We start from the raw sequence: 22,747 nt of genomic DNA on the forward strand, positions 1-22,747 counted from the left end.
ATTTACTAACCTACTAGCTTTTTCTGACTTAGCCACCCCATTACTCCAGTCAATGTCCGGATTATTTAAGTCCCCCATAATAACAACTTGACCTAGTTGTGAAGCCTCTTCCATTTGCAATAGTAGCTGGGCCTCATCCTCTTCACTTATACGGGGTGGTTTATAGCATATAGCATCATTTTCTTTGTGACCTTTAGCCCTGCTGAAATTTCCACCCAAAGGGATTCCACATTTTCCTTGGTAATTTCTTTAGCACATGGCTTTAAATCTGACTTTACATAAAGACAAACTCCTCCACCCTTTTTAATCCCTCTGTCCTTCCTAAAAAGGGTGTAACCTTTTAAATTCACAGCCCAGTCATGTTTCATCCCACCAAGTCTCAGTGATAAGTGTTTCTAACAGTAATAATGCAGAATACAATTTTAATACCATTGTTTTTTGTTTTTTTTTGGACTCATGATAGTTTAGAGATGCCCAGCACCTGCGCTCAGTAGATCACAAAAAAAGTGATGTTAACAAACTGGTATATACAGTCATTAAATAGTGGCCCTTTTACATCTTTTACTGTTTTGTGACATTCTTTGTGTCACTCACAGATCACCTGACAGGAAATAATGCAGCTCCAAACAGGAAGGAGCGAGGGAGTAAAAGACACAGCTCTGTCCATTCATTGGCTGATGTAACCTAGCATGTATATGTGCCCTTGGTTTGTATGTAAGCACAGTAAAAGCCAGACGGTAATTTTTCTATATGGTATCGATATTTATCTAATGGCACATACTACTAGTAAAGTATATTTTACATGAAAATGCTTTATTTATATGACAAAGTATTTTACAAATGGGCTGTTTTATGTGATCTATTTTTATAGAGAGCTGCAACATTCATGGGTATAATTTTCCTATAAACGGTAACAAATATTTGAGATAAAAATGCAAATTATTTGGCGGAAGTGACATAGAAAACAAACTTGAAGCAACAGATAAATGACAGCTACAAAGTTAATTATATGCACGCTATACATTACACCCCACTGAGATTAATGTGAACATGATATTTTGTCATGTAGCAAAGACGGCTTCAGATGGCTATATTATAAATCCAGTTAGAATTCCCCATGCAGACCACAGAAAATAATGCAACATCATTTTATTTTCCCTCCTGTAAACAAGGCTTTAAACTGACAACATTGATGTATACAGGAAAATGCCTGGATCTTCCCATAAATGTCTATTGACATTGAAGGACAATAAAGAAATTGCCACATAATTTTATGGTTTCAATATACAGGGGAAAAAACTCAATAATCTACAGAAGGAAAAGACTGACAAGCAAAATAAGAACATAAAAATCAATCACAATCATGTTTGAGGGCGAGAGATCTGATTTTACCCTGAAGTACTCCAGTGGCTGCTCACCACACAAACAGGATTGTCTTTTGGCACTCCAACAGTTTTTAAGGCAATGGGAAATATTGGGACCTAAAAGTCTAAAAACTGTAGAGCACCAATGCTTGCCTATCCTTGCCTGTACCTTTCAGAACCCAATGCCAGAATAATTGTGGTGCTGGGAAAGCCTCAGGGTGAAGTTGCAGTTTTTTTTTTAATGTTAAGAGAACTAAAGCTTGACTAAAGAAACAGCCCAAGGCAACCACAGCCCTTTAGCAGGAAGATCTGTGCCTCTAAAGATGCCCCAGTAGCTCCCCATCTTCTTTTCTACTAATTCTCTGCACATGCTCTGTGCTGCTGTTACCTGAGCCTAGAGACCACTGCATAATATAGTGTTTATATAGAATATAAATATAACAGTATAAGACTGATTTGTAGATCATTCAGATTCAAATAACATGGCAGCTCTGAAACCTTTGCAATTGGCATCAGAATTTAATAATCAGCCCTGTAGCATCAGTTTATATGACAGACCAACCTAATTTTCAGCTTGATAATTTGCTAAGGACCCCCAAGCTCAGTTTGTCAACCACTGCTCAGAGCACACTGAGCATGTGCACGGCCCACAACATTTCTAACATAATCCAAGATGGGGAGCTCCTGTGACAACTGTAAAGACCTGTATCATTACTACAATAGAGATGCTGAAACTTTTGGCTAGTGCAGTCAGTTTAGTATATAAAATATGGAATTTCTAGCCATATTCATTTTTAGGGTTTAGTTCTCCTAAATCAGTATTGGCTTGGAGCACTAGTATTGTGGCACAGGGCTATTTTGTTACTTCCCACAGTCTGTAGCTAAAGAGGCACTGGGATGTTGAGTATGGAAAGCAGCAAGTAGTCCTATGCCTTAATAAATAAAACCTATAGAGGTTTGCGGTGAGCAAAGTGTAGTTTCAAGCGCAATCACCACATTGTTTTTCCCCCATTTTTTTACCTAAATTTCCAGCATCATTGAGGTCTCAAGGAAGAGTTGCTCCTGATGCAACTGTATTCCACTGACACAACAGAGTGCAACTATACGAAAGTGCAAGAAACATTTTGAAGCAAATACCTTTAATGAATAGGGTTTAATGCGTAGCTCACGTTGGGGGAAAAAGCAGGGTGCAACTGTGCTTGTGGTCTTAAATGACCCCTTAAATTTTTGGGGCTAAACACAGCAGGTAAGATTATCTCATTTTCCCCTTTAGTTTCACTGCTAGAAAAAAATGACAAAATGTTGCATAGAAATTCATAGAATCCACTGAACACAAACTACAGTTTCCCATCTAAGTCAGTAGCATTATTTTGTCTGACAAGCCTTCCTTTTGCTGTTACATCAGGAATTCCAAAAACAATGAGGTAACAGCACACAAGTTGATTTTACGCAAGCAGAGGAAACATCTATCTGCTCAGATCCCTCCTGTGTTGCAGCAGCCACCTGTCAGTGCGCACACAGGAACACTTCAGATTTGTATGTGAAAATGTCCAGTTTTCGACACAAAATCCACCCAGTGTGCATGCTGACAGGCAGCTGCTATGCTGTCAGTGCTGCTGCAAAACCGGATGGATTGGAGCATTTACCACTGTGTGTGCCACTGACCATAGGTATTTTGTAACAAAAATACATAATAACAAACACTGTAAGCCAATCCAACTCACCTGTTAGAAAATGTGACAGAAATTAGAATAGTTATTGCTGCAAACACAATTCTCTGCAAAGTAACAGCAATGCATAGACAAAACTTAACCCCCCTCTATCAACCAATCGTCTGTGTTGGGGATCACAAGCTGCCAGGCAACTTGCAATTCCACATTAAGCAGGAGCTTGGAAATCACAATCTACAGCACTGGCACTTTGTATTGTCAGTGCCTGTGAATGTACAATGTGTGGCAAGAAAGGGTTACATGTTCAGTATTATTAGAAAGAAAACATTTGGGCCATTAAAAAAACAAAAACAAAAAACAAATCTGACCCACTTCAGGTTTGTAAACGCAGGACTGTATCTCAGGGAGAGGAACATATTAATAAATCCCTGTTCCACAGAAACTACCAAATGTCACCAGGACGTCAACTTTATTCACACTATTAACAAGTACAATTTACAGAATAAGGACTACAATTTACATATTTCTGCTGTATCCAGGCTTTCCAGAGTCAAATAGCAACACAGAACAACTCATTAAACAACATTAAACCAGAGTGCATTGCAGAGGAGAATCCAAGGAGTCCATCAAGCAAACATCCAAACACACTTATATTACTTTGTCGTCTGCCAGATTGGAAAGTTTGTTCGGACGCAAGGTTCATTACTAGCTATTAATTGCTGAGGGTATGTTGCAAATAGCACACATGCCAAAAGAATGGAAACCATCCAGCTGAAATGACCCCCAGTTTAGAACCTGTTCAGAGAACCATGCATACAGATGAACAACTGAATGAGTGGGGGGCAAAGTCACAGATGTCGGTGTAAATAATAATTTTCAAAAGCTATGTAGTGTCTATTTTTTCCCTTTTTGTCATCAAAAAAGTAACCAGATTCCTGATCCAAATTTGCTGAAACATCACAAATTGTAACCTTGAGGGGGAGGGGGTCTTCCATTACTTCTTTGTCAGGCAAACGCACAGCCACAAAGCATGAAACTAACCCTCTTCCAGCCTCCATTTCTGAGACTCTTCCTCTCGAACATCAGGCCTGATTTGATTCCTCATACCACCCAAAACATTTGAAGTGGCTTCAGTCGCAACTATTAGAGGTTTAACAACTGCAGGAGGAATCTGTCTTAAAACTCCTCCAACAGCTCCTGTCACACCTCTGTTTTCATGCTCACGGGCTGCTGTCTCATAGATGGTCTGAGCCGTATCTGTAATGCCCTAGAGGAAAGAATCCAAAAATAAAACTAGTAGGCGCTAGCCATATTGTGTTCAACATTTTACATTTTCAAAGTGAAAAGAAGTTAATGTAATCTCTGCAGAAAACAAATTTTTCAGGACTGTAACAGATTTAAAAACACATGGCATGAGCAAAATTTTGGGCATCTGTAAAAATGATCCATTAGTATACAGAGTACTCAACTGACTTGTTAGGGCAGAGCTTAAAGTGGACTTACCAAATGCGCAATGTATATATCAATGTAAAATTGCTCAGAGTGCTCTTCTTAGCACTTTAAGCAATTAATATTTTATTATATTATTAGTTTTTATACTGCTAATGTGAATGTATTATGGGAGGCCCTGCCCAGACAAAGAAGCAAAAATGTTCTAAAACTTCTCTCCCATCAGAATGAGCCAAACATCTGAGCAAGTCAATCTGTCAACAAAAGGTTCCTAAATCAGTAAATGAAGCGTCTGCCATTCTCTCCAACTGCCATCTAAAGGGCACTTATGTTACACATTGATGATATTAGCAGTATGAAAAGTGCTAATAATAATGTAAACTGCAGAAGAGCTCTACTAAGCAGTTTCTACTGTTAATATTGTGTCATAAAACGCCCCATTAAAAAAACTGAGAATCTTTTAATGGAGATGACAATTTAAGTATTTGGTTATATAGATGGATAAAAGTTATTCTAAAAAGTTTATATCAGTCAGTAAAACAAAGTGATAATGTCCCTAGTACAGTTCACTGATAAATACTGGCCTGTACACAAGGCAAATAAGAATGGTAAGACTTGATTATTTTATTAGCTATATTTATGGGGCTATGTGTGTACACACTACAGGGATTGATGAGATCAAACTGGAAATAGAATTTATAAACTATGGCAGGCAAGTGGTTAAAACTCGTGTATGTGAAGTCAAAATATGCTTCAAAGAAACCTATATACCTAATGACAGTTACTTCAAAATTTACATAAAATAAAAAAAATCTTTAGGTGATTCTGCATAGAAATATTATGTAAATGCAAAATATCTACCAGTTTTTTCCTGGTATTTCCTGACCTACAATACACTGAAAACATGACCTTAATGTAAATGACATCAAACAAATGCACACATTTTTGAGCGTGCATAGTTGAAGCTATGTTTGGCTGACATTACAATGCTTACTGATCAGGCTTAAGTTTAGTATGGGAAGTTTACCTCTTTAACAACAGTATATGCTTTAGCCACCCCTTCCCTTAGATCCACAGGCTGATGCACCAATCGATGATGGGAAAATCGTTTTGCTCTCTTAAGCTCGACAGGGCTTGGTCCAGGGGACACCATATCATACGCTGTTTCTGCAGCAGCCTGATTTTAAAAGACCAGAAACAAATCGATCACAAGGAATAGAGATCAGCACAGTAAAAGTACATCTAAAAAATGCATGTTATCTTTATGCTTTAGATAAGGGATTTTAAATCTATGAGTCAGGACCTAAACATGATTCCTTCTGCTATTTAGGGTGAATCTCCATGCATTTGTTACTACAGCCAATTTTATTTCCACAATAGTCAATAAGAATGAACATAAAATGATATATGTAAATCAGAAAATATGCAAGTATAACCTCCAGAATTTTAAGAAAACATTTTCAGTGCTTCAGTCATTGCCTAAAATATATACATAGTTTTACAGAAAAATCAAATACTTTGTTAGTGTCCATTTAAATGTAAACAATATATTATAATATGTTCTTATTAATGGTTAAAAAACAATATTCCTTAGGATATCATGTTGTTTTGCATCTGAGAAAAGGAAAATAGTAATCAATATTTATGAATCTATAAGGCAAGAGGTAATATAGTAGGAAAAGTACCTGAATAGTTTGAACTATTCGGTTAGTCAGTTCCAGAGCTGCCATGGCAGTAGACGTTCCAAAAGATGCAGCTCCTTTCTGGAAACCTCGGACGATGCGACCATCTTTCCTATACTGTTCAATAGGCAGCCACACCAAGTCCTTCAGTCCCTGAACTAAAATGAAATTGCATTAGTTCAACAGCGGCCTTATGTCCCTTTTTTCCCAGGTAATAGGAGAAACAAACATGACTCACCAAGCTGCACTAGAGAATGCATTGGCCCAACCCCTCCCAATATTCCAGGAAGCTGGGTTTTCTTAATATCTGTAAGCCATTCATTAACAGCATAGGAAAAGAGTTTATCCAAACCTAATAAACTGTGAGCAAGAGAGTGGTAAGAGTTACAGGTCTGAAAATTATTCAGGAATGTAATATAATATAATTTTACAAAATTATACTGAACAACTGTTAACACAGTATTTTACATACTGGAAAACCTTACAGAGTAAGAAACTACACATAGGGGCGTATTTATTATGCTGTGTAAAACTAATTCACCGAAAAAACAGAGTAAAAAGCGGTGTAAAATAAATGGAAAAGATCGCCATCTTAACGCCGGATATTACCGGTGAAAGAAAAAAACGCGTAAAACAATTACGCCGTTTTTACGCCATTTTTATACGGTGAAGCCTGGCGAATTTTCTCGCCGTTTTTTACACAGCATAATAAATATGCCCCATACAGTTCTCGGATCAGAACAGGCCATCTAATGGCCTGGGGAAGGTGACAGTGATACTTACAAGGCATAAACTAGGTGCCTTTTCTAATATGTAAATGAAAAATGATCAGATGGAACAGAATGGTAACAATAAAGCTGGCTGGTGCTGTCAGGAAAGGACTCTCAAAGAGGAAATGAATCATAGCATAGAATCAGCAGCAGTCTGTGTGGCTATACCTTGGGTTTTGCCAATAATGCTTATTGAGAATATGAAATAACTTGCTTATTCAATAATATGTGTGCTGTTTAAGTATCTTTTTATTTCATTGTGACTAATACAGCATAGTTTACCCATGTCGGTAGCAAAGCCTCTTCAGCTTGAGTTCAGAATTGTTCAACTGAGCTAGTCCAATAAGAATTCCAGTTAGTGTTCCCTTAGAGAAAATTAAAGAATGTATTAACAACAAAATGTAATATAAGGCAAACAGTTTCTTAATTCTAGATACATACAGCACCTATTAGATGTTTGGTTTTTTTTTCAGTTACTGGTTGTCCTGTAAATGCAACCTGCTAATTGGTTTCCGTGGCGGTGTTGCAATAACCCTGCTCTTTCTAATAGATCTCCATAATGCAGATGTTCAAGACAGCAGGGTTTGCTTAAATCTCAAGTCAAAAGTGTAACACAACATGTACCATAACACATAATTCTTGTTTTTTAAGCTTTTTGATGTCAGATCCTTGAAAATCTGTCAGTCATTGAAAAAGATTTGATCCACAGATAAGAAAATTATTTTTCATAGTACAGTAAAGCTTCTTATTAATTTCTGATAGGTACATCAAAGAAACACAGGAGAAAAAAAAATATCCCTCCAAACACCCACAGCCAATGTTTTCCTAAAGATGGCCATACACAGGCACATTTAAGCTGCCAATTCAGGCCATTCAGACTGATTTGGCAGCTTATCTGCCCGTGTATGGGGATCCCCAATGGGCCTACTCGACTGATAGTTGGCTTAAAATTAGTCAGATATTGATCAGGCAGGTTTGATTTTTTGACCGTATAGTGCATGGCCACCCTTGGAAACACATTATCTGCCCTGACTGTAAAAGATAATTATGGGCTAGACTGAGTTCTATTAAAACTTGTAGACATAAAATTCGATATATTAATAATCGCGGCTATACAAGAAACTAGCCACACACCCTGAGCACCATGAACATCTTGAACAAATATTAGGGAGCTGAATTGCTGCAGCCAGAGCTTTGATCTGCAAACCTTTTAGGGGTTAGTAGCTGTCAGAAGGAAACATAAACTTCTGCATATACCTGGTCCATTGAGAGATGTTTTCCATGGTAGTCCAGCCTTATTGGAACTTCAGAAGTAAATCGAAATTCCCTAAACAAATATAAATGAATTGTATCACATTCAAGCATACTCATACATTTTCAAGAAAAACACACTGCTTGCATGTGCACAATATTTACCGGAAAAAGACAGGCTGGTCACTGAATGCCTCTTCTGAGGCACTTTGTGCAATATGTTCAGAATTGATGCTGCCATTTTTCTCTGGCTCACTTTGCCCAATAAATGAAATAACAGGGTTTCGCTCTTGAGAATAGAGGTGCTTTGGCAAACTGCACGTAACATCAGAAGCTGGGTATCTTTTTACTGAAAATACATAAACAACATCATAAGAAATACGGTCAGTTAAATGTATCCCATTTAGATTGCCAAATGAAAGGTCCCAAAATAAAAGCTATATGCCTGTCACTACACGCATGCTATGCAAGGACACCACCAAAGTACTAGTCAACTTTAGTCAATGTTTCTTTGCTGTGCACCTCTACAAGTCCTTACACTTCCTCCCTATACACTCCCATATTAAATTAATAACATCCCATATTACCTTCTTTAGGGACCTCCCCACTTTATATCCCAAACCTTAAATCCAGATTCTATTAAAAACAACTGCTTATATTACAGGTACAAACTCATTTAATTCAATAAAGATGTGATAAAATAGGTAAGACTTGTAGATTGTAAGCTCTTTTGGGCAGGGCCCTCTTCACCTCTTGTATCGGTTATTGATTGCTTTATATGTTACTCTGTATGTCCAATGTATGTAACCCACTTATTGTACAGCGCTGCGGAATATGTTGGCGCTTTATAAATAAATGTTAATGTAATGTAATTTATACAGCAGCAACATCTTCTACAGAGAATGCAGACAAACTGATAATGTAAATAATGAGGCCCCTGCAAAAGTGTACAATCTATGGAATTACCACACAATGTCAGACATTGCCTTTCCCTTTAAAGATCCACATCATCATCTAAACATACACCAACTACTAATTATTTTATGCTGTACCCCATATAAATTATCAGAAAGGTATCACCTTTACATTTATCAGAAAATGTAAATACAGCCATAAGCACTCACAGAAATGCTGCACTTCTCTGTCAAAAGAAACAGAATTTCTTGTCAGTTTTCCTGTGCCAGAGACACGCAGCTCTCTCCACTCTCCTGCTCCCCCCTCCCTCAAGAATGCTAAGAACTCCCTCCCTCCCCTTAGGAATGTGGATCTGAGCCAATCAGCAGGAAGCTTCCACATAGTCTCACAAACTGCGCATGTACACCGGTCTTGGTGCAGAAGCGTAGCATTATTGGAATTTTCTTTACAGAGCACAGCGTTTTTTTTCCCTATGAGGCTTCTGATCATCTGAACAGGAGAAATATGGGGAGACTTAAGGGCACTATTGAGAGAACTGAATGTATGCCTGCAGCTTGAGATTAACTCTTTTTTAGCGTTTCCTTCTCCTTTAAATTGTAAGCTCTAATGAGCAGGGCCCTCTTTACCTTTTGTATCTGTTACTGGTTATATATTTGTATGTGATCTATTTGTTAAATGGATACATTTTTATACTGTACAGAACTGTGGAATATGTTGGCGTTTCAAAAATATGCCAATATTATTAATACCAACCAAGTTACAACCAAGTCTATTTCCTCCTCATTACTAAATGACAACCATGAAGTTACCACCAATGACCATCTTAAATCTTCTCATGCAGCTGCATTACATTTATACTTATACAACTGTGCAGTCAACACTCATGATCTACAGTGTCAGCTTGCATGTTTGTAACAGTGTTACAGAATGCAGAGCAAATATTAAATAATCATAAGCAAATAATGTCAAAGCTAATCATATATTAAGGATGGCCATCACAAAATTGTATCATAACTTCAGAAAATGAATAACCCCGCTCAATCAGTTAAACACCAGAGAATTTTGTAAAGCCCTATCCATGTAAAATTCAAGTTTCTACTAGAAAATCACCTTCTGGATCTGGCGTGACCAATATTTCAACCTCTGTAGAAAGATTTGTAAAAAAATCCTTCAAGAAAAACAAGGCATCCTAGGGAAACAAGAAAAGATGCAAATGTTAAAAAGGTCATCAGCTTGCTCTTTTTCCTGCAGTGATGTGTCTAAGACCACTATCAGTAATGGTACTTGCATCCACATGTGCAACTGCCACCTCCTGACCAACCAAAAGTTCCAGGGTGCCCCCAGCACCGTGTCAAAAGATGCAGCACTATTGCGTCTAAAGAATTTTGTGCAATGATGCATGAACTCTAGGCGAAAAAAGTGCAAAAACGGTACTTGACAATGGCTTCCAAAACTGCACTTTGCTCACTGTGCCTGGGTAAGTGAATGCGCTCTAAAATCTTTTGTGTACCAATTGTACATTCTGCAAATTGTATGGGGGTTTTGAAAGCTAATTATAAGAAGTTGTAAGGCTTTCAGCAATGAGTTAAATATATCCTTACCAAGTGGAATGTAAATGTACATGTGAGCAGTGCCCTGCATATTTATCTGGGGAAAGTCAGTGCCAGTGTACCACATTTTCACTGAACACTCCCACACAGCCCTAAAACTATGTGGATAAACATGCAAAGAGCTGATAAAATAAAGGTATTTTTATAGCATATGCTTAATGGGTGGCTGATTTTATGGAAGGGAGGAAAGGCATTTTCCTGAGACAGAAAACAAAGAAAATAATATATTGTGTGATCAATGTGTGATAAATACATTAAAAATATCATACATGCATCCCCTCCAGCTTCCCATTGACAGACAAAAGGCTGTAGAATGCAACCAGAACATATAGAGGAGGTAATAACTTTTATTTGCTAATTTAGTAGATTAAAAAAATGCAAGCTTTTATGACAATTTAGGTCCCTGCTTTAGGCTGTAGGCTGGACATCTTTGATTTATGCAATTTCTCCCCCACCCTGGATGGAGCCCCTAGCTCTAGGAGCACAGCTGTCTTAAACTCTGGTCTTAGCCGTATTTAAGCATTGCATTTTAAGCATTGCACTTTTTACATAGTGTTGTACAATTCTAAGGTCTGGAGTTTTACAATTCACAACTGTTAATTTTTTCAATTATAATGGTTACAGCACATGTAAGAAAAAGAGTTTACTGACCTGGTCAATATTAAGTCGGAGTGGCATTAAGGTCACTCTCAGGCAACATTCCTGTGGGGACTGACCAGTCTCAGGACGCACATGTAAGGCTTTGATAGTTAACTGCAAGAATAAACCATTCATAAGATATTTATCATATAGGTATGAGATTAGGTACTTGCCCAATATATGCAAGTTACGCTCTTTATGCATACTCAACGGCTTCAGATTGTGTGGGCAGATTTCCCAAAATGAAACATTTTTGTTATCCTGCAGCAGAAGTCCTTTCAGAGCATTTTCCCAGCTATATGCATAAGCTTTTGGAAGCAGTAATACGGTATAATACATTGAAAATCACAAGAAAATGGGGCACATTCATTAAAGTATGACAGGTCCGATTACAAAAAATTCATATTTTCATTCAAGCTTCGGTATTGTGACTTTCCTTGGGCCAGGTTGGAGCTGCAGAGTGCCATTGAGTTCTATGGGAGGCTTCCAAAATCATGCATTGAAGTGTCAAAGTCAGAAAGGTTTTCCTGCCGTTTACGATTGTTCGGATACAAAAATTACGTGACTAGTGGATCATTTGTAAACAATCTTTTCAATATGAAAATTGCTGAACTTTCGGATCGTAAGTACAAAATCTTCGTATTCAAACGAACTGTATTTTTGTGACTTTTGCAATCATCAGAAATTATCAGATTTTGTGATTTGGATTCGTACTTTGATGAATGTGCCCCTTAGAGTTTGTGCCAGCATGGTTTTATGCGTAAAAGATCTTGCCAAACTAATTTAGTTGCCTTTTATGAGGAGGTACAGGAACATCTACGCTGGGATGGCAGTGGATGTGATCTACGTAGAATTTGATAAAGCATTTGATAGAGAACTGCACAGATAGTTAATAGTAAAATTAAGGAATACAGGCCTGGAACACAATATTTGCACTTGAATAGAGAACTGTCTGAAGGACAAGTTACAAAGAATGGTGGTAAATGGAACATTTTCTAATTGGGCCAGTGTTGTTAGTGAAGTACCGCAGGGACCTGTCCTTGGCCCTTTGATTTGTAACCTGTTTTTAATGACTTGGAGGTGGCCATAGAAAGTACGGTTTCTATTTTTGCAAATTATACTAAATTGTGAAAAACTTTTCATGCAGGATGCTGCCACTTTCCAAAGCGATTTGGCTAAACTGGAAAACTGGGCAGCGAAATGGAAAGTGTGTTTCAATGCTGGTAAGTTATGTACTTTGGTAGAAATAATATAAATGCAAGTTATACACTAAAAGGTAGTGTGCTGGGGGATCCTTCATTGAGATCTGGGGATTTTTTTAGATAACAAGTTGTCTAATTCCAGGCAGCATCATTCCATTGCTACTACAGAAAGTAAATGATTGTCTTGAATAAAATAGGCCATTAACTCAAGGTATTTTTTTTAGAAGCGCGGATCAGGTTTGTACACAGATTAACTCAAGGTATGAAAATATAAATTTCATTCTAATTGGCTGCTGTGAGCAACATCACCGGTAATGTTTCACTCCACTTTTTACACAGCATGATAAATATACCCCTTAATTTCATGTCACTATAAAGCACTGTTCAAATTAGGGTTTGGATTCTGTTCAGTATTCAGCCAAATCTTTAGTAAGATCTTATAATGTATGGTGCAGCTAAAAAGCACAAGTTTCCTGGCTCTATAGAATTTATTGTTCCTTGTACCTTGATGACTTACTGGCAATACATGGCAAGAACAAAGCAACCCCTGTACTTTAGGGGGTTAAAGAGGAGTATATACTAAGAAGCAGATCAAAAAAAGTTTTTCAAGATTATACAGCAAGCCAATTGCATAGCAGGAATCACTACAAAATGCTATAAATCATGACCTAGATAAATGAAAACCATCATAGACCTAAAACAACAAAATATTATTTTTTGGAAAAAATACTTTGGGGGAAATGGAAACATTTAAATAAATGCAAAACAGTTGTTGTTTTTTTAGAACGGGCCTAACTTAATATCAGAGGACAGGAACATCTGTACGAAGCCTTCCCCTCTGCACAGTATGACAGCACATAACCATGTAATCTATCCATATCTGTTTGGCCAATAAAACCATGCCTTACCATGTTGGAATGTGCTTTCCTTGGCATTTCTTTACTGCTGTATAAATGAAGGAATTTGTTCATTTGAGATGAAGCCAGGCGATCCCTAATCTCTAAATCCTGCACAATAAAGACCTGACGTGATACTGGTTGCTCCATCGATGGAGATTCTACCGTGGATGCTCCCTGAGGGTATACTTCATGCTGAAATTTAACCTATGTCCGGAGAAAATTAGTCATTTCCAGGCAAACAGTATAAAAACAGATGGTTTCACATATGTATTTCTGCTTCTAGAACTCATTAGGGTCACAGTACTAATATCAAGTGAGATTCACCCTTCTTCCCTAGTTAGTGGCCTGATAAATTAACACCTAATTAGTTTAAGTTCCTGCTATGGTAAATTGTGAATCACATATTTACAGTTTAGTCTTTGCATTTATTTTTATAATAGTGTGCAGAGACTGATCGATTATTTTTCAAGTTGTTTAGTCCTAAAAGATAAGGTGGGATCCTAAGATGCAGGCAAATGTTACTCCCCATTAAATGCATTTATATATCTCTTCCCAAATAGCCTTTTCTAAAATACACTGGATCTGTACTAAAGGAACCCTAATATTTTAAACCACACACAAACCATGTTTTAGAGTTAAGTTCAGATTCTCAGACCAAGGCAGTCTGCAGTATACAGTACATTAACACAGTGTTTTTCAACCTTTTTTGGGCAAAGGCACACTTGTTTCATGAAAAAAATCACGAGGCACACCACCATTAGAAAATGTTAAAAAATTTAACTCTGTGCCCAGCAGCAGTGCCCCCCTAGTACATTGGTGCCAAGAGCAGTGCCCCCCTAGTACACTGGTGCCCAGCAGCAGTGCCCCCCTAGTACATTGGTGCCCAGCAGCAGTGCCCCCCTAGTACATTGGTGCCAAGAGCAGTGCCCCCCTAGTACATTGGTGCCCTGCCTACGGCACACCAGGCAACATCTCGGAACAGTGGTTGAAAAACGCTGCATTAACAGATAAGAAAAAAGAAACCTAATCGGCTGCTCTTTGGTTTGAAAAAGAATGCAGTCTTGATTAAGGAAGCATCCTTTGTTTATTTTGAGCTAAAGCCAATTAGTTAACTCTCCCCTTTGGTCAATGGCATAAGGGTTGGGTTTCAGGTGTTCTGGCAAGAAGGAAAATTCCTGTAGCCTTTTACATAATTAAATATCAGTTGCGTGATAGTGAGGGCACCTATATTTATCAGATGACAGTGGCCTAAGCACTAGAGTTTTTTCATGTTAAATGGGCAGCTACATTTAGGTAATTGCTGATTAACTCTGTTCGATAGCAGATGGGAAGTTTGTGGTTCTCGAGACAGCTGACTATTTTTTTGTGGGACACACTGCAAATTGTTCCTGTGACACTGCTTTCAATAAGATATTACAAATACTAATTAGAACTACCAATTTTGTACCAAAATTTTTTTTTGCATTTGTTATACTTAATATATAAAAATTCTAAAAAAAAAATAAAAAAAAATAGGAACAAGCTGTTCACATTGATCATAAGGTAGTTCACACATTTAAACAAGACAAGGTTACCCTCAGCAACCATTGTACCCATCTGTTAGGGTCTATAGCCAGTTACCAATCTCTGGTACTATGCACAATTCCTTTTTCAGTTCAACCGTAATCTGGTTATTTCTAAATGCTACACTAACATCATGAGGAAAACCTAGTTAAACAAACTAATTGATTCTGTACATCGACTCGGAGGAATTTTAACCCATTCCTCCACACAGAACAACTTCAGCTCTTGGTGACCAAATATAATGCTTTTTATAATTATTTTTGTTTCATTTGTTTAACTAGGTTTTCCTCATCTATTTTTAGGACTTGTTTGAAAATCAGATGTTTTAGGCCACATTCATATAAAAATATAGAACATTTTTAAGGGTTTACAAATTTTGTTGGAGTTGGAGTTTTTAATAAAAACCAAAAATATATATATATATATATATATATATATAGCACCTGGGAAGGGGCTAGGATGGATTACAGTATAGAGTAGGGAGGGATTTGGTTTTGTCTTTTAACAAACCTCTGCATTATTAGTAGAGTTGACCAAAAATACATCTTACCTTACTAAATTGTATTTCCATCAAAAGATCTTGATTTCTCCCTCGTCCACCACGCACTAAGCTGTTCCCACGCCTAGTGGGGGTATTTGATGGAGAGCTATGAGGACTGCTTCGAAAAAGATTAACAGAACATTGTGATCAAAAGAGACAAAATAAAACATGCATGGCCTAATGTAATAGCAAGTGCAGTTTGCTTACATCCAATAAGCTACAACAGCTATCCAAACCACATAACAACAAACAGTAATTGCTGCTTGCTGAATGTCAACTATGGCTTATCAGATCTGCAATAAGCATCTGTTGGTGATGTTACAATGTTACAATATTATCTTATTTACAAAAACAGATTTTATTGTACTTAATTTGTTACAGTACAGATGTAAAATGAAGTTTATATATGAAAACTGGATAGATGGTGAACTATACTTACATATAATGTTTAGCAGGTGATAGTGGTGGTAAAGCACTGCCAAAATCTTTGCCACCATAAAGATGCCAAACAAGTGACACTTCCTTTACCACATAACGTACAACTGGCACAGGAAAGTGCAATGGTGCTTTACTTGTGTCCATTTTCTGCAGAGGCAGGTTAAAGTGATTTTCTTTTATTAAAATGTTATCATCAACAAGCTTCTTCACAGATGGTTCTTCATCCTTTTCCTTAAAGAAAAAAAAAAAAGATTTTGGGTCAAGGATATCACAATATTATGATATGATTATAGCATATGATTATGTTATTTTTTTTTGCATGCATTACTGATTTAAAGAAGGATTTTGCTATTTCTTATAGAGCTACATTAAAAGACTATTCAAAATTAAGCCAGAAATAATAAACTTTTTCAGCTTTTAGAAAATAATTCTATCCAGGAAATAATGGTAACTGTGGCACTGCAAGTAACAAAGTTATTTTTGCGAATTTGCAATAAACAGAGATGCCAAAGTAGATCAAAACTCCTGCCAAATCCTTAGATTATGTCCCCTGCTTGGCTTCTTGAAGGATTCTGGGTAATGTTTCTATGAATTTCAACTGAGTGGGTAAGTAAGGATTCATGTACAAATTACTTATAGTGGGTGATGGACTTTGTACCATAAGTGACTGGGCAAAAGTGGGTGAATTAGGGTTATTTTTAAAAAAATGCAGGTGAGTTGATATTTCTGCATGAATGAAGAATTTTAAAAATTGAACATTCCCACTGCCTGCACCAGATGAAAGAACTCTACAAAACATCTATTTGGAAATTTCAAGAAGCAGCATTTCCACTGTGGTTATCTGAGTATATTGCTTTTTATCCAAAAACTTGTGTCTTGGTATCTGTTTGAAGGTCCTAGATACAGAGATAAACCTATCACAGCCCTTATAAGCACAGGCAAGATAAATCTTTTAAGATACATTGTACACGCCATAATAAAATGCATCATTGCTTCCCAATTCCCTTAATACTGCAATAAACTACTTAGCAGTAATGCTAAAATGTTCTCACCGAAACAGAATTTTTTGGAGCATACAGGATGCAGAAGTCATCACTTTCTGATGGAAAATCCAACATGGCTTCACTAAGAAGATGGGGAGTGGTGGGAGGAAACATGGGACTAGATTCTTCAGACACATTGCCGCTTTCATCAGGGAAGAGAAAGAGATCTGAGCATGGGGGTTCCTGGGTCTCACATCTCCCTTCAGAAATTCCTGGTTAAAGTAAATACTGCTCAAATTATATGCCAACACAGATTAACAAAAATGAAAACGCTTCCTTTATGCCCTATTTGAATTCTCACGTTACATTGTACTATGGCACAATTTAGGGAAGGTGGGGGTTGTAAAACTGAAGGGCAGGTGCAGAAAGGGTCAAAGATCACATATTCTGCACCTAACGGCTTTAATGACATTTGCCTTTATTGCCTACCCCTAGTTCTGGTCATAGAAAAAAAAAATATGGTGGTTGTCTTCAAGATTAGACTATACTCACTGAACTTGAGGTTGTATATGAATTCTACAGAACATTAGTTAAAGAGACACAAAATACCAGTTAAAAAGAAGCATAATCACACAAATATTAATTCGCTGGCATATACATCACAAGATATTTGCCATATAACAAAAGTTACCATTCAGATGTGGTTTTGACGGGCAAACAATATGGTTAAGATCTGTATCTTCCATGGCATCACTCATCAAATCTCTCAGTATCTGCTGCTCTGCCTCAGCCAGGACTGGACCTTGTATATTTGCTTGAGTTACTGGATCGGTCTAGAACAAATTTAATGACAAACATAACATTTCCCTGATAACAGTCATATAACAGAAAATATGCATGTTCAGGGTGATTCTCATCTATGTCTCAAACACAGACCCCCAACAAAGTTAATTATGTAGATTCTGTTTGTCCTCAGAAAATGAAGGCTTAACAAAAAATACTCAAATATTGCCAAATGGCAACAGATGTAAGTAGTTGTTCATTTTGTGGGCACCTAAAAGGCTAGCACCATCAAGAAATAAAATGTAGTTACACGGAAGTTCACTTGTATGTCTGCACAATTCTTAAAGAGCACAAGATTTTTTGGCTTAAAAGGATTCCTGCCAGTTTAATACTGGCAACAAGAGAGGCTTTAACTTACCTCTGCAAACTGAAAATTTTAGACCACAATTTAGACAGTGTTAAGCCCTTATGGCTACAGCGCTAGAAATTTAGAGAACCACTAAAATGTTTAGTGGGCAGTTCCTGAAATTAAGGCTTCTGCAATTTATGTCTAGCTAACAATGACAACCTGCTGACCAATCATTTGCCCTTTCATTGGACAGTATGTCATAATACATTTTCAATGATTTGCAAAGTATTTGTAAATGTAATTTCTACATAAAACAGTAACAATCTGTTACATATCTCTGCACTCCCAGTTCTGATTACAGGGCTTATTTACTAACATAGGGGCTGACTTGCCAAGTGCAGTTGCCAACTAAAAAACAATTGTCTGTTCGCTTTCAGCCAAGACTCCTATTCCAACAATGCCTTACATGTTCAGTGAGAAAAAGACCTGTGAAGAAGGAGAATGACGTAAGTGTGCAATTGTGCAGAATGTAGTGTTGGCTGGAAAGCAATGTGTTGTTTCACTTATCCATATAGTCAGGTTCAGCAGTACAGAAAATAGAAAAAGACAGATGTATTGCTTTTTGTAGCAAGTACATCTACAAATATATTTAATTACACATATTTAAATATTTAAAACAATAATTATTACCACAATTTGGCAATATATGAGCAAATTAAACTGATAAGAATATCTGCATTTTACCCATCCAAATGCAAGAGGAATTAAACTATTTTGTAGTTTAAAAAAATTGTTTATAGCTAATATTTCTTTTAAGAACTCTACCGTTTTGTTTTTCTTGTGTGCACCAGGTGAGGTTTCAGTCCGGGAAGGTGGGTGGAGGTCTCCATAGCTAGCAAGATACTGGATGAGGTTCATGAGTGCAGCACAGGAATCAGAACATGTCCGGATATGTATAACATCACTAGAACAGTGCATCTCAAACCGTGGCTTAGACTGGGTGGCAAACAATCAACATAAAATAACATTACATTATACGTTATAAACAGACAAGTTATGTAATGTGGAAGCTGCCTAGTACAGACAAAAATATTTAAAGAATAACTTATAGTATTGGTATGGCTTCTACTTGCTTTTTTCCTACTGCATCACCAAGGTATTTGTGTTGCCTTATCCTCACCCAAAGTGTTACTACCCACTACAAGTGTACCTTGTGTTCGCAACTAATGCACCACGCATCTGTGTTTTTAGTTTAAATCTAAGGTCTTAGTTACCTGTCATTTATCAAAGTCTAATTTATTTTCCAGTTATACCCTGGCCTAAGGTCTGTTATCTATCTCTTACTAGCATGTGTTTCCTTCCTACAGCTTACTAATTATAGATATGGAAAATGTACCTCTCCTCTTTGAACCTATACTTGGAAAGTATGTTAATGTAGATTTGAATAAAAGAGTATCATTTCATATAGCCACTCTTGTGATACTCTGCTCACATGGGCAAAAATTATTAAAGCAAGCCCCAAACCAACAGAGGTGTAAAAATGTGTTTTTACCCTTGTCAGCATGGTGTTTGCGGTCCCTTATCTCAAGCCAAGGAGTCAATACACATTACTAGTTACCCTTGTGTCCCCAACTAATGAAAGCCTTAAAATACGAGTGGGTGCCAACCTGCTGGCCACAGGTCACAAACAGTCCAGGTCATTTGAATGTATATTTTAATTTACTGTAAGCATTACAAACTGAGGTACACAAAGCTAACCTTTTCTCCAGTCTTCACTGACAAGATAGTTAGTTCTAGAAGACCCATGTCTAGAACACGCACATAATCTGAAATGTAGCACAAGAACATTAAATATAAGAAGCTAATGAACTGAAAGCCATTCCTAAATCAAACACCATATTTCCAAATATTTACCCCTGTTTAAATTGACTGCTACAGCATTACATTTGTCCGACAAATGCAGCGCTGCCTCCTCCATGATGATTCTGAAAGCAACATTAAGAAAAAAATGTATAGTCATGTACACTTGAGTATCAATCACATTAAAAACCTCTGTAAGTAATTTTCTGGTTTTGAGGCAAAGCTACATGTATAAAAGTAGACACGTGAATACCATTTTTATTAGAGAAAATCAGATACTGGTTTTTGGGGATGTCACAATTTGGGAATAACATACATAGGATTTTTGAAGAAACAGAAGTATTCTGTTAAGTAGGATTTTACGGTGCCTGAAAAAAGTGGCAGTAACTATTTCTTTTCTCCCAAAACCTAGCAGTCTACTTATACAGAATGGTAAGCTGGTAAACTTTATACAGGTAAGCTTCTAGTATGCAGTAACAAAAAACAAACAGAAAAAAAGCATCTGTTATATTACCGCAGGCTTGAAGATGATTTATCCAAAGCAACACTACACGAAATGCTGAAGGTTTCCACAGTCAAGAGGGCCCTCGTAGGCAGGTAGAGAGGCCTACAAATTGAAATGTAAGTACATAAGCTTCTAATAGCGAATATATATATATATATATATATATATATATATATATATACACACGTTTGTTTTAAACACAGCAGGGGTGAAGTGAGATCTAGCTAAATAGGCTAGCAATGTTGCAGGAATTTAAAGGAATTCCAAACCAAAATTTGTTAAAGAGCCCAACACAACACAGAAACCCCTAATATATATGTTTCCCAATAACAACGTTTATGCACTTGCTAAGTGGATGGGTATGCAGGTAATTCAGGACACAAGACTAAAGGTACATAGTCTTCGGTGATGTAATTATGATAGAACTAACCTCTGTCCCTGATATGCAAGAGAATACCAATATGCTTACCAAATCTACCCTAAGCCAGTAAGAGAGAGTGATATCAACTATATAATCAGCTACAGTAAACTCAAATCAAATGAATGTAATAATAATTGCAGTTGCAAAAAGAACTATACTTTTTCCCTTGTAAATGAAACCAACTTTATTTTCTCCATTAATTGCAGTTTTAATCAGCATTCCCTAGCAATTGTTTGGAATTATTTTATTTTGCTTTTATATCTGTATATAAACATTGCATTACCTGTGATCAAGAGCACAACTCCACAGGTGAACATGAAATGTGGTAATGGAAGCTGGTGGGTTATAACCCAAAACTGGTTCATCCAGAATATTCAGAAATTGTAATACCTGAAAATAAAGGCACACAACTGTTCAGAATAAAACCATCAGGAAAAAAAGCTGGTATTTTATATTATTTTTTATATTATTCAAACTATGGAAATATAGTATTTAATATCACCTGCTCATGCCAGGTGACCTCAGAGGGTAGAACTCTGTGCTGAAGTGTGGCTCCTCGCAGTCCAATAGCAACAAGGAACTCCTGCATTATGAAATTATCATTATTTTAAAAAATGATGCATATATAAGCAATATTAAAAGACACAGTCTATAAAAAATTTATTTTGGGCTCTTAATGAACTCCAACATGTTACAAACATCATATTTATGCTACAGAAATGTTTTGTGCCTATTTTTAACATAAAAAGTAAGTCTAATGTAGAAACATTAGCCTATTTTATCACTTGTCCTAATATATGAATTAAAACTGCAAGTTTCAACTAAATTGTTTGCCTATTAAAATAAGTGATGAATATAGTGCTTCAGACAGGAAAATTTAAACAGGCTCCATATTTGTAGATCCATATATTTGTTCTTGTGCTCAACACAACAATCCATGAGAATGATTATATAACCTAGCATCATACTGTAGTACACAACTCAATTTAACAAAGGCCTACCCTTCTCTTCAACGCACTGTATAAGTATTAGTAAGTAGAAAGTGACAGTAATATTAGAAAGAGAGACAAAATGGATAAATAGACATTAAATAACAGCTGAGGGCATTAAATTAAAAAATGTCTTAAAGAAGTTACAGTATAACAGCCAAGAAGCACTAAGTCTGACAAGGTACAGACCAGATTTTTGAACCTGCTTCAAAATTAATTGTGAAGCAGTGATATTACTAGATGTAAGGACAACTTCTCTTCTTGTGTAAGGTCCATCGTCTTAAAGTTTTTTTTTCACTATTGTTGGGCTGCTGGTCAATTATATTTTTTCTCAATCAAAACATCAACCACAGTGGCAACTATACCCAGTGGAAACTGTGAGCAGATGCTTCACAAATGGGAAACATGACCAAAATGTAAGCTCTACGGGGCAGGGACCTCCTTTCCACTGTGTCTCATACCACATGGCACTTTATATATATATATATATATATATATATTTACTGTATTTATTTATTATATCACTTGTCCTCCCTGTGTGTAATTTTGTATTCTGTAAGATTGTACAGCGATGCGTACCCTTGTGGCGCTTTATAAATAAAGTTATACATACATACATACATACATACATACAAAATGCGTGCTGGTAACATAAATCTAGCCCTACTGAAAATGGCATGCAGGCCCACTAGGGCTGTCATCCACCTACAACCAAAGTAGTCTATGAATACTTAAGGCAGTATTTAGCAATGGCACACTTATAGCCAAGGAACCAAAACATTTCCAATCTCCACTGCTAGGTAATGGTGAGCAATGGAATTTGACAAAATCATACTGTAGACAGAACTGTACTAACAATGTATT

At 36.8% G+C, this 22,747-nt stretch overlaps 1 protein-coding gene across 2 annotated transcripts in view; it reads right to left on the bottom strand.

Annotated features, from left to right (window-relative positions):
• Positions 1 to 3,477: 3,477 nt before the first annotated feature.
• atg2b (autophagy related 2B) overlaps positions 3,478 to 22,747 on the bottom strand; it is a 49,292-nt gene continuing 30,022 nt past the window's right edge. Inside the window, exons 23-42 of one of the 2 annotated variants that reach the window (XM_012968637.3) lie at positions 21,397 to 21,477; positions 21,178 to 21,284; positions 20,483 to 20,575; positions 20,023 to 20,093; positions 19,867 to 19,934; positions 18,934 to 19,104; positions 17,668 to 17,809; positions 17,046 to 17,248; positions 15,995 to 16,224; positions 15,565 to 15,673; positions 13,461 to 13,655; positions 11,363 to 11,464; positions 10,212 to 10,290; positions 8,352 to 8,535; positions 8,193 to 8,262; positions 7,218 to 7,300; positions 6,404 to 6,525; positions 6,169 to 6,323; positions 5,511 to 5,660; positions 3,478 to 4,301 (exon numbers count right to left, since the gene is read on the bottom strand). In XM_012968637.3, coding sequence (XP_012824091.2) covers positions 4,071 to 4,301; positions 5,511 to 5,660; positions 6,169 to 6,323; positions 6,404 to 6,525; positions 7,218 to 7,300; positions 8,193 to 8,262; positions 8,352 to 8,535; positions 10,212 to 10,290; positions 11,363 to 11,464; positions 13,461 to 13,655; positions 15,565 to 15,673; positions 15,995 to 16,224; positions 17,046 to 17,248; positions 17,668 to 17,809; positions 18,934 to 19,104; positions 19,867 to 19,934; positions 20,023 to 20,093; positions 20,483 to 20,575; positions 21,178 to 21,284; positions 21,397 to 21,477 — 2,646 coding nt within the window. In that variant the 3' untranslated portion in view covers positions 3,478 to 4,070. The remainder of the gene's footprint in view (positions 4,302 to 5,510; positions 5,661 to 6,168; positions 6,324 to 6,403; positions 6,526 to 7,217; positions 7,301 to 8,192; positions 8,263 to 8,351; positions 8,536 to 10,211; positions 10,291 to 11,362; positions 11,465 to 13,460; positions 13,656 to 15,564; positions 15,674 to 15,994; positions 16,225 to 17,045; positions 17,249 to 17,667; positions 17,810 to 18,933; positions 19,105 to 19,866; positions 19,935 to 20,022; positions 20,094 to 20,482; positions 20,576 to 21,177; positions 21,285 to 21,396; positions 21,478 to 22,747) is intronic. The other variant, NM_001079158.1, reaches the window with a different exon arrangement.

This window comes from Xenopus tropicalis, chromosome 8 (genome assembly GCF_000004195.4).
Source record: "Xenopus tropicalis strain Nigerian chromosome 8, UCB_Xtro_10.0, whole genome shotgun sequence".
NCBI lineage: Eukaryota > Metazoa > Chordata > Amphibia > Anura > Pipidae > Xenopus > Xenopus tropicalis.